The sequence below is a fragment of the Gopherus evgoodei genome, chromosome 3 (assembly GCF_007399415.2).
Source record: "Gopherus evgoodei ecotype Sinaloan lineage chromosome 3, rGopEvg1_v1.p, whole genome shotgun sequence".
Classification (NCBI taxonomy): Eukaryota; Metazoa; Chordata; order Testudines; family Testudinidae; genus Gopherus; species Gopherus evgoodei.
In genome coordinates this window covers 118,569,746-118,582,694 of record NC_044324.1, presented here as the reverse complement: position 1 = coordinate 118,582,694, position 12,949 = coordinate 118,569,746, and the positions used below count along the sequence as shown (strand labels likewise).

The window sequence follows — 12,949 nt, the reverse complement described above, 5'->3', positions numbered from 1 at the left end:
TAATATGACTCCACAGTGCTGGGCGGGAGTGGTGGTTGAACATCAGAACCCCCAAGGTGGCTCTATGTTTTTTGCCGCCCCAAGCATGGCAGTCAGGCGGATTCGGCAGCGGTTCTGCAGGTGATCTGTTGGTCCCGCGGCTTCGGCGGACCTCCCACAGAAACACCGCCCGAAGGCTGCCTGACTGCTGCCCTCATGGTGACCGGCACGCTAACCCCCACAGCTTGCCACCCCAAGCATGCGCTTGCTGTGCTGGTGCCTGGAGCTGCCCCTGAGAACCCCACATCTCCCAAGAAAGGGAAAAACTTATATCAATATGTGTTCTGGATAGAGTGAGCAGAACATTGGAGTCAATGTTACCAGCAGATTTCTGTCCCAGTTACCAAATATGTAAGCAATTCATCATTTTGGTAAATTCCAGCTATCAGTACTTAAGGCGCTGATCACTGTATGAAGGAGAAAACAAATATTGTTGTTCCTTTTGGCTCGAGCAGTTAATCATTATTGAAGCCATTAGGAGAAGAAATTCTCTGTTAGAGAAGCAATTGATGATAGAATCAAGTATTTTTTCAGTGCAAGAATACACACAAAGTCCTGTTTTCCTGAATACAGCAGGAACAAACAGCAAACAGCAATTCCTTGCTCAGAAATCCAAGCTTGCCTTTCCAATGAGTACTGTGCCCACTACTTATTTCACTTTATGATGGCTTTTCCTGCCTTTCTGCCTCTAATACATTGACTGCAATGAATCATTCCCCTAGCCTCTACGTTTTATAGTCTATCCCAGGGAAACCCTTCACCCACATAGCTTAGAGTGGGTCTACAATACAAATGTACATGTACGCTCTAAGTGATGGCAGAGAGCTCTCCCATTGACTTAATAACTCCACCTCTGTGAGAGGCAGTAGCTATGTGAACGGGAGAAGCTCTCTCACCTACATAGCACTGTCTAAGGTCGGTATAACTACGTCACTCAGGGGTGTGGATTTTTCACACACACCCTGAGTGAGGTAGTTATACCACGGTAAGTATGTACTGTAGACCTGGCCTTAAGTTCTGATTGGCCTTGCTATATGGTTTATGTCCTAGGGTGGTGACTCCCTATTTTTTCTAGCTTTTATAACGTAAACGGGCTTTTAATTGCTTCTTCTATTTAGACTGAAGAATGGGTGCCTAGTTCACCCATCAACTTCACTGAGGTGGCAGTTATTAACATCCTCCAGCATAACAAATATATAACTATGCTGCACCAAAACCATGCTTTATACCTGGATATATGCCCTGTCTATGTACTAAACTGAATGAGCTACAGGGTCCCAAAGTTTTACAAAGTGTGAACTAACTTTTTCAGAGAGATTGCCTGGTGGACCCACCTCCTCTCTCATTGGTGACTGAATAGCATCCCTGTAACAACTACAGTGATTGCTTACATGGACAAGTAATACTAGGAAAGCATTTAATGAGTCATATCCTCAGCTGGTATAAATTGATGTAATTCTATTAAAATCAGTTGAGCTACATTGGTTCACACCAGCTGAGCATCTGGCCCAGTTACTGTCTTCATACAATGCTGCAACTGGAAACAAGGAGAACCAGCACCCATATGCTCATCCAACTCTCTGTGGATGACGAGGGAATGCTCTGTGGACCTCAGTTTGAAGCCAGTATTATATAATATACCAAACCTCACCAAACTCCCCTGCTTTCTGAAGGGTCAGGCACCTGGCCTCCCTGTGACAGGCTCACTAAGGAGAATAAGCCAACCTAAATCCATCTGTGGCTGGTTAATTGAATAAGTAGCTGGTTGGTAGCTGAATAGATAAAGAACATCTGGGCTTTACAAAAGGTTAAGTATGTTCAAACAGGAGCTTAGTACAGAGACACAAATTTCTGTGGGTAAGGTGGGGAGAGAAAGCGTTCCTTAGGGAACTAGGTGGGAACCTACTTCCCATGGTGTCTCCCTGAAGAGGCTTCTGGGGTCAGGAACTGTCCTGAGAACACAAAGAGGAAAAGCACTAGAGGAGTGAGATTACATAGCTCTTCAGGCAAGGAGGTCTGGGAGATACCCTGAGTCAGCAGGGGAGAAGCCTGAGGACTTACAGCAGAGGGATAAGGCTTGTGTACACGCCATGTTTGGTGTCAATTAAATAAACTAGACCTCTCAAGGGTCACTGTTCATGGTATACAAGGCTCATTGAACTTACAAAATGCCCAGTAGGGGAAACTGAGGCAGACAAGTAACTGTAGCTCCACCACAGGCCACCAAGGAGTGCTCCTTGGGTGAATGCCTGCCATTATACAACCCAAATCCATCCTTAAACTAATTTACTCCCTTATATTTCCTTCTCTACCCACATGCCTGTGTGCTTATTGTATACTAAAGTACATACCTTTTAAAACCTGACTTCTAGGAAACAAATTGTCTAGTGTTTAAAGATACCTCCATGTTCTGCATTTGTATTAATTTGTAAAAATCTAACTAATGCCAAAGCTGGGTAGTCAATTCTGTTACTTATCTAAGATTACCACAGGGGTGCCAATGAAAATATCCATAACATTACAAAGGATTTTCACATTACTCTGGGGGAAATCATGACTTTATCTACTTATCATGTTGATGATAATAAGAATGATTTGAATATGAAAGTCCTGTGTAAGTAAGAGGAGCAGAATGTAAGAGTTGAGATCTGCCATATACATTTGAAAGGAGATTTTTTCCCCATAATGTCATCCATTCTATTGCATATATAATTTTATAACCAAGTTATTTTGGAATGGCTCTCTTTCATATGAATATTAAAGAAATCAGTGCAACATTTTCTACCAAACTGCATTTTTATAGACTGCCAGGGCTATATTTTGCCACGAGTTACTTGTGTAACACTACTGAAGTCAGTAGAATTTAGCCTGTGAGATCTCCAGATTCTCACTTCAAAGATTCACCTTACCACATACAGTGAGTCTGCTTGGTATAGGACATGCTAGATAAAAGAGGAAAGAAATTCTTTATGCTTACATACCTCGGGTATAGCTGGCACTGAAGCCTCTCTTTTGGATACTAAAGTCACTTGCAAAAGTTATGATCATTTCATTTCCAGTGGAGTTAAATGATAATCCTTTCGCAGTGACGCCACAAAACTTAACCTGATTCTTCTCTCCAGTGTCTAGAGTTAATGAATCATAAATGCAGTTCGGAGCTTCTTCAATGTCAAACTCAATAAATGTTATCTGAATGATGAATCCAGGAGGAGCTCGGAGGGTCCACTTGCATGCTTGGCTGTTAGGGTAATCACTGGGAAAGCAGGGAGAGGTGAAGATTCCCGTGGGGTTGGACAGCGATATCCTGCAATCAGAGCATCCAAGAACTGTGGGACCGAAAAAGAAAAGGGGGTGGGGAAGGATGAGAGATATTGTAACATGAACTAAAACATCAAGAAATTGATATAACAAGTAAAATTTAAGTGAAAGGAGGAGAAAGGAAAAAGTGTTCCTTTAAAGGACAATAACATTGTGGGTAAACGATCACTAAAAAGGAGCACGTATATAAGAAATACTCTGGGAAAGAAATACATAATACAGTTCTTAATACACAGTGGTATGCTATGCAGTATCTTTTTCTATTTGCGTGATATACTAATACAGACAATGTAAAAGCAACTCTTTCTTACTCTCAAACACACACACAGCCTTTAACTGAAAGAGTCTAAAATGTCTACAGTAGCTATTTTTAAATTGTATCAGCAACTTTCCAACAAATACATCCACAGTTCTGTCCTGCTCTCCCCTTCTTGCAGAGGGATAATAATTTGTTGCTGGCTTATGTCAACAGCAAGTTATTGCACCGTTTCCATGCTGACTGGCTGGCATAAGTGGACTGGAAGAGGGGGATTGCAAGGGTAGAAGTGGGTTTTTATTCCCTCTTATGCCCTGCATGCAGACCAAAGGATGATCTAGCCCTTAATGATTCCTGTGAGCACCTTGATATTCTCAGATGAAGAGGTATATATGAAAATGTTTCCCTCTTGCCATTCAAACCCCTCACAATATTATCAAAATCACTGAGAGATGGCTCATGTATATAAGACTGTGCAGTTACCTCTTGCCAAAAGAATACTGAGCAATTTAGGCAAAAACTTAAAAGGGCCAGATCCTGCCACCTGGACTCAAGCTGAGTTCCTTGCTCAGCAAAAAGTTCTCCTGATTTCACTGGGCCCTACTCTTGGAGTAAGGTACTACTCAGAGTGGGAGAATTTGAACCTTCGTTATTACATAAACTGAGTTAAGCAACAAAAAATGAAGAATTAAAACTTAGCTGGGGTCAAAACTTGCTGCATCTTATGCAACATCTAATGTAAATAAAGTATTAAAAGTTGTTCCAAAACAAAAAGAAGGTACTTTTCTTTCAGTTCCACTTGCTAGCCTCTGCTGGATTCAAAGACTGATCTCTTCAATGCCATAACAAGTAAAAGTTACATAACTTTGTCAATAACAACTTCCTGGAATTTTAGTAACTCACTAAAAGAAAAGCAGAAAGGTAATTAATTAATGCCTCCCCTTCTGTGAAGAGAAGAATCCTCTTTTGATACTGCATCATCAGCAGACATTGCTACTAAACTGCACCTAAAATGCTCGATTAAAACTCCATTAAAGTTAGTGGAAAGACTCCCAAAGTGTAGGTAAAATACAGGATTATAAAGAAAGAAAAATTATAGCACTAGAAAAAAATATATGCTACTACTAAAATACAATACACAGATACTACAGTAAGTGCAAAGGTAGTATATAAAGACATTTTAAATTATTAAAATGATAGTATTATTTATATCACAGTCATTCCTAGGAGTCTAAGCTCCTAAGATCCCATTGTGCTAGGCACTGCACAAACACAGAACAATAAGATGGTTCCTGCCTCAAAAGAGGTATTCAGAATATTCTTAGGCAAACAGTATCTGGATACTTTACAGGAACCAAGTCAATTGATTAACATTTAGACCTGTCAATTAACAAATGGAAGAAGTGTTTGCTCAATGCACCATGACTGTTGTAAATGAAATAAAGGTGGCTTTTTAGTGTATTGAATTTCTCAGTGTTTCCAATTCAAGTCCTCTTCAGGAGCATACATTGATGATGGGATTATGGCAGGTTTCCCAGCTTTTGTTTGCCGTACGTTCATGGGGTGAGCAGTACGTTCACATTACAGGTGAGCTGTCCCGTAGGCACCAAGGATTAGGTGAGCAAGGCTTGATTTGGCGCCATCCTAGTATTGTACTAATTGTTCTGTACACAATTTCGGTCAGGGGGAAGCGTTTATAGCTGGACATGTATCCAGTTCTTCTGTCTCAGAACAGGGGCTAGGGGATCACAGGAAAAAAATGGTTAGAAAAAATAAAAATTTCATTACAAAAAAACAAGGGAGTTAATTTTGGTTACTTAAGTGCAATAAAACTCTGGGGTTAGCTTCTATTCCCTTTCATTCACAGAAAAAAGACCAAAAACGAAAAGCCAGATTAGTAAGAGCAAATGGGCCAGTGAACCCAACTCCATTCTCCAGAACTGGCCATCAGAAAGCTGTGCTCTCTGAACAGTCAAGGAAGCACTGTGTGCAATGCTGTCTGAAGCTCCCACTGGTATGGATAGTATGCAGTACACTTTTTGAAGTCCCATGCCATCTGAGACAAACCCCTCACAATATTACCAGGATCACTGAGAGATAGCTCAAGTCTGTTCAGACATCCAATCAAGGTTAATTCAGTGAGTTGTGAATTTTTACCAATAGCAAGTTAAATTTCAGAGCAGGATTGACTGGCATCTGGTAACTGCAGGTAAGGTATTTTTGTTTTACCAGGGTAGCATGGGTGGCATTTTGACTTTGCCCTCATTCTCACCACATTTCCTCAGACCACATCCCATTTCTGGAGTTTACATGGGACCATTTCTGTGTTGTTCATTGGTATGGCAGCATGCCAGCTAGGAGGTTTGCTCTGTGAGGATCATGTGGAGGTAGGGTTTCTACATTTTTTGTGTGTGCTCTTCCTAGATTGAAGAGCCATAATCAAATATTTGTTCACCATGAAGATACTTACAGACAAACAAGTCACCTCTCTTTCACATTCTCTTTGTTAAACTAAATAGATTGAAATCCTTGAGTCTTAGGATGACCAGACGTCCCGATTTTATAGGGACAGTCCCAATATTTGGGGCTTTGTCTTACATAGGCGTCTATTACCCCCTACCCCGTCCCAATTTTTCACACTTGCTGTCTGGTCACCCTAATGAGTCTATCGCTAAAAGACATGTTTACTAATCCTTTAATCAGTTTCACGGCTCTTCACTGAACCCTCTGCAATTTATCAACATCCTTCTTGAATTGTGGGCCCCGGAAATGGACATGGTATTCCAGCAGCCGTCGCACCAGTGCTAAATGCAGAGGTAAATTAACTTTTTTACCCCTACCCAAGATTTCTCTATTTATGCATTTCCAGGATCACGTTAGCCGGTTTGGTCATAGCATCACACTAGGAGCTCATTCAACTGAATATCCAAGCCCGCATCTTTTTCAGAGTCACTGCTTTCAAGAATAAAATCCTCCATCATGTAAGTATGTCCTACATCCTTTGTTCCTAGATGTATACATTTACTTTTAGCGGTATTAAAGTGCATATTGGTTGCTTGCACCCAGCTTGCCACGCGATGCAGTTGCTATGCGTCAGTGACTGTTCTCTGCATTATTTACCACTCCCTCAATGTGTGTGTCATCTGCAAATTTATTCAATGACAATTTTATGGTTTCTTCCAGGTCATTGATAAAAATGTTGAATAACATAGGCCCAAGAACAAATCCATGCATGATCCCACTAGAAACACACCTGCTTGATGATCATTCCCTGTTTACAATTGCAATGTGAGACCTATCAGTTAGGTATCTTTTAATCCATGTAATGTGTTCGTTTTCATTTTATATTGTTCTAGTTTTTTAATCAAAATGTTGTGTGATACCAAGTCAAACGCCATACATACAGAAATCTAAATATATTACATCAGAAATATTATCTATCAACCAAACTCATAATCTCATTAAAAATAAAGTTTGACAGGATCTATTTTCCATAAACCCATGTTGGTTGCCACTGATAATATTACCTTCGTTTAATTATTTATTGAGTCCTATATTAGCTGCTCCATTATCTTACTTGGGATCAACATCAGACTGACAGACCTATAATTACCTGAGTCATCCTATTTACTCTTTTTAAATATTGGCACATTAGCTTTTTTCCAGACTTCTGGGACTTCTCCAGTGTTTCAAAACTTACTGAAAATCAACATTAATGGTCCAGAGAGCTCCTCACTCAACTCTTTTAAAACTCTTGGATGCAACTTATCAGGACCTGCTGACTTAAAATGTCTAAAATCCTCTCAATATAGTAATGGAATGGAAAGAGTGTTATCATCATCATATGATGAGATTATATCACCTGTTATTCCCCTGAACACAGAACAGAAATATTTATTGAACACTTAAGCCTTTTTTGCATTATTATTGATAATTCTATCATTCCTATCTAGTAAAAGACCAATACCATTGTTGAGATTCTTTTTGTTTAAAAACTCCTTCTTACTGTCCTTAACTTTGCTGGCCATAGATTTCTCTTTATGTCCCTTTGCTTCCCTTAACAATTTTCTACAGTTCCTAGCTTCTGATTTACATTCATATTATCAACTTCTACTTTCTTCCATTTGTTATATATTATTATTTTTTATAACTGCCTTCACTTCCCTTTAAACCAGGTCAGGGTTGTTTTTTTTTTTTAAACCAATACAACTTTCTTCCTGGATTGTGGCTTTTTGGGCATCTAGCAAAGCATTCTTCAATAATTCCCAATTAACATTCACTTTAAGGTCAAAATTGTCTCAAAATGTCAAAAGTTTCCATTAATTTTTGATTCACAACTTGAGAAATTTGGGGGCTAATTTTCCAGAGTGCTTAGCACTAGCATAGCACTTTACATGTTCATACCATAGCTCCGAATGATTTCAGTTGTAGTTGCGAGCCCTGAGCACTTCTGCCAATTTTGCCACAGGTATCTCACAATGGACAGCCAGAATATGAGGAACACATAATTAGTGGCCAGCTGAAAATGGACTCACCCTTCACCATCTTCCCTTTTTGCTTCCAGCCAGCCTCTCGCTCCCCACCCTGCTCCAGGACCTCCCTTAGAAATGGCTTGACCGTTTTAGCTGATTTTGTTAAAAATAACAATTTAAAAATCAGCCTGATGCAACTAACTAGCACAGAAAATTTCAGCTGACTAGTTAAAGTTTAGCAAAGTTATAAGCAATTGAAAACAGAGTCTTATAATAGAAAATGCTGGGCAACTAACCACAGGTGGTTCTTCCAGCCCTATCAATAAGTCATACTTTATTAGGCTAGCTTTTTTATGCAGTTATCTATACTAGTGCAAAGTGGTTGCAAATGACTACAAAGTACTAACATTATATAATAAAATCCAAACTCCTGAGAGGGGTTCACAACCCCCTTTTGTCTTAGGTTGGGAATTCTGATTAACTGATAGGTATATTAATTGAAGGATAGGTTCACACCCAATCTCAATGAGGTTTTAACTCAATCTATAATGAGGTTTTACCCACCTCACAACATCACCATCCCCCAAACTCAGCTTTGCGCATTGTCCTGATGAGACCTAAAATGATGACACCTAAAAACCCACCCAAACAGAAAGAAAACAAACAGTTTAACAAATGAAAATTTGACATTAATTCTTGTAAGCTGTACTGTTGTAGCCATGTTGGTCCCAGGATATTAGAGAGACAAGGTGGGTGAAGTAATATCTTTTATTGACCAACTTCTGTTGGTAAGAGAGATAAACTTTCAAGCTTACACTGAGCTCTGAAGAACTTGAAGACGAGCTTGGTGTAAGCTTGAAGGTTTGTTTCTCTCTGACCAACAGAAGTTGGTTCAGTAAAAGATAGTATCTCACCCACCTTCTCCAACTGACTTTAATGACAGCAGAGTTAGGCCAACACTAAGTGCTTTTGACAATCCCAGCCATAGTACTTAAAAAACACTAAGTAGTAAAATAATACCATTAATAGTATGAGGCTCTTTAAAAAAGTTAAATCCTAGTGAGAAACGTTAAATCCTAGTGAGGAAAATAGAAAAGAACATAAACTCTGGCAAATGAAGTGTAAAAATATAATTAGGAAGGCCAAAAAAAAAAAAAAGAATTTGAAGAACAGCTAGCCAAAGACTCAAAAAGTAATAGCAAAAAAAAAAAAGTTAAGTACATCAGAAGCAGGAAGTCTGCTAAACAACCAGTGGGGCCACTGGGCGATCGAGATGCTAAAGAAGCACTTAAGGACAATAAGGCTGTTGTGGAGAAACTAAATGAATTCTTTGCATCGGTCTTTACAGCTGAGGACATGAGGGAGATTCCAAACCTGAGCCATTCTTTACAGGTGACAAATCTGAGGGACTGTCCCAGATTGAGGTGTCATTAGACGAGGTTTTGGAACAAGTTGATAAACTGAATAGTTATAAGTTACCAAGGACCAGATGGTATTCACCCAAAGAGTTCTGAAGGAACTCAAATGAGAAATTGAGGAACTACTAACTGCAGTCCGTAACCTATCATTTAAATCAGCTTCTGCATCAAATGATTGGGAGATAGCTAATGTGACACCAATTTTTAAAAAGGGCTCCAGAGGTGATCCAGGCCAATTACAGGCCAATAAGCTTGATTTCAGTATCAAACTATAGTAAAGAACAAAATTGTCAGACATACAGATAAACATAATTTGTTATGGAAGAGTCAACATGGTTTTTGTAAAGGGAAATCATGCCTCCCCAATCTACTAGAATTCTTTGAGGGGGTCAACAAGCATGTGGACAGGGGGGATCCAGTGGATATAGAGTACTTAGATTTTCAGAAAGCCTTTGAAAAGGCCCCTAACCAAAGGCTCTTAAGCAAGATAAGCTGTCATGGGATAACAGAGAAGGTCCTCTTATGGATTGGTAACTGATTAAAAGATAGGAAACAAAGGATAGCAATGAATGGTCAATTTTCAGAATGGAGAGAGGTAAATAGTGGTCTCCCCAAGGGGTCTGTTACTGGGCCCAGTCCTATTCAACATATTCATAAATAATCTGGAAAAGGGGGTAAAACAGTGAGGTGGCAAAATTTAAAGATGATACAAAATTACTAAAGATAGTTAAGTTCCAGGCAGACTGCAAAGAGCTACAAAAGGAACTCACAAAACTGGGTGACTGGCAGCAGCAGCCAAAAAAGCAAACAGAATGTTGGGAATCATTAAGAAAGGGATAGATAATAAGACAGAAAATATCATATTGCCTCTCTAGAAATCTACGCATCTGTGGGTACTCCAACATCTTGAATACTTTTCAGCTTGGAAAAGAGACGACTGGGGGGGAGGGAGTAGGATATGATAGAGGATTATAAAATCATGACCAGCGTGGTTTTATACTATCTTGCTGAATTTAATGAAAAGGAAAATAATTTTCCCTTTTTACCAACTAATTGCTCATCACATTCATATTTTAGCAGATTTACAGAGAAGTTTCAAGGTGATAGGTCAGATGTATTTATGACTCCAAACAGGCATGTGAATGAGGGCAGTGATGGACACACCTGCAGACAAGCAGCAGAAAGCACCAAACCACCATGATGTGTGTGGTCTGGAAGGTCTACAGGAAAAACAACCCCCTACTTTTTCAGTATGGAGCGCAAACACTGAACACAGGACAGTTATAGTATTCCAGAGGTTTGAACAGTGGCAAACCTCACCCATGCTGCACTTTCTTCTCTTTCAGAAATCATTTCAAAGGTGAAGGGCGGGGAGAGAAAAAGTGGCTGTAATGGGCTTTCACACTGAATCCTTTTTTGGAGTGGACTGAGTGCAGTGTTTGCTCAGTGTCAGCTTTAAGACTAGCTCTATGCGGTTCATTCATAAACATTTCACATTGGACATCTTGAGGCCTCAGTGCACTTTATTTGAAAACATATTTTCAACCCATGCATCCCACTATTTCTCAGAGATTTGTGGAGCTGCAGCTGAGTAGGTGCAGCAGGGTTTTTTGGTTTGTTTTTTTTTTACAAATTTGTAGAACCTCTTTGACCTCCTCTGAAAAAATCCCTAGCATGTCACACTGCACTGGCACTGCCCACATATAATTGATACATTGAATTTTAGCCAGATTTTCTTTTCCAGTTGAAGGGACACTGACAACAGTGTGTATAAACTCCCAAGATTTCCTACTCTAACGTTTTCTGTGTGCAGTGCTGTTGCAGCCGTGTCAGTCCCAGGATACTAGAGAGACAAGATGGGTGAGGAAATATCTTTTGTTGGACCAACTTCTGATGGTGACAGAGACAAGCTTTTGAGCTTACACAGAGTTCTTCATCAGATCTGGGAAATTTACTCAGAGTATTCCACAGAAAACTTGGATGTTTTCTGTGTAATCCTGTACACTACATGGTTTAATTCAAGAAAGAATTTGAGCATGTGCTTAACTGCTAGTCTGTGCTTAAATCCTATTGACTTCAATGGGACTTAAGCATAGGGTTAAAGTTAAGCAAGTGCTAAAGTGCTGTCCAGATCAGGGATGCTTTCTTGAATCAAAACCTATATTTGAAGGCCTACTGTCATGTGTGCCCCCTTATGCTTTGCTTCCATGAGGATTGACAAACACAGAGTGGGAACCAATGGGAATTAACGCCAATGCCATGCCACTTACCCCTAAGCATATATAACCTCCAACGTATGAAATAGGCAGAAAAGCCTGTGCACAGGACAGGACAGCAGTGGGAGGGATGCCAAGTAAGCTCATCTTTTCCATTTCTCTATCAGGTAAGTCACTAATAAGTAGGTAATTATATATATAATTAATATACACACATTATATCTTATGCACACATATTTACAGCTACACACACATACATACACACACCATATATGTGGAGTTGGTAACCATCTTATCAATTAGATTCCATGTGATAAAATAATGTTCAAAGGTTCACGTTATGTCTGCCTTACTGTTTTCACAGAAATCAATTCCCCTCCTTCCTGCCTTTTCCTCCCCAAAGTGCATATTCCAACATTCTCAGTCCACTAAGCAACTTCAAAAGGCCACTGTGGTTGTTGGGTTGTTTTTTTTTTCAAATCAAACTGCCTCTGAAATATTCTCCTCCACCACCAAATCTACCCGAAGCCCAGGAGAGGCAAGGTCTAGTTCTGATCTAGTGATGGTGTGACAAAGTGGGGATTTTCTCTAGCATTTTCATGAATCCTATGTGTGTCTCCATATTCCCTCCTCTGCATTTTGTATTATTAAAAGATCTAAGTCTGCTTCTAGAACAGTGGAGGAGGCATGAGGAATGCATGTCACCTAGCTATCTGAGAGACTAAATAGGTTCATTAAAGAATTAGCTGAAACTGACCCAAATCAACAGAGGGTCCAGAACTACAGAGATGCTCCAGGGACTGAAAAATCAACACTTAACAGCAGGAAATGCTGGCATGTGGGACATGAACTGAACTGGAGGACAAAGGGGTGGAAAGGTGTCAGGTGACTGGAGGAGGGCTGCCCTTTGGAGGGATACAGGAGCTCTCACCTGGGGAGACAAAAGTGAGAGGGAGGGAGCCAGGAATGGAGACCATCGCAGCCAGACTGATGGCACTGGCTTATTGAGGACCAGGAGTGGTGCCAGGGTTTTTGGCGCCTGAGGTGGGGGTCCTTCCGCGCTCCGGGTTGTTGGTGGCAATTCTGCGGCGGGGGAGGGTCCTTCCGCGCTCCCTGTCTTCGGGGCACTTCTGCCTAGGTCGCCTAAATGGAAGCGCTGGCCCTGTTCAGGACAGACTGTAGAGTAACTTCTGCCTGTCAGTGTTAATCTAAGGATTTTCAGATTCTGCG

General features: G+C 40.3%; 1 protein-coding gene across 5 annotated transcripts in view; it reads right to left on the bottom strand.

Annotated features, from left to right (window-relative positions):
- Positions 1–12,949, bottom strand: part of ADGRG6 (adhesion G protein-coupled receptor G6) — a 175,485-nt gene that overhangs the window by 103,315 nt on the left and 59,221 nt on the right. For all 5 annotated transcript variants that reach the window (XR_003999617.1, XM_030556456.1, XM_030556457.1 and 2 more), the window contains exon 3: positions 3,021–3,365. Coding sequence is in view for 4 of the 5 variants with exons in the window: in XM_030556456.1 (XP_030412316.1) it covers positions 3,021–3,365 (345 nt within the window). In the remaining variant the exon portion in view is untranslated. The remainder of the gene's footprint in view (positions 1–3,020; positions 3,366–12,949) is intronic.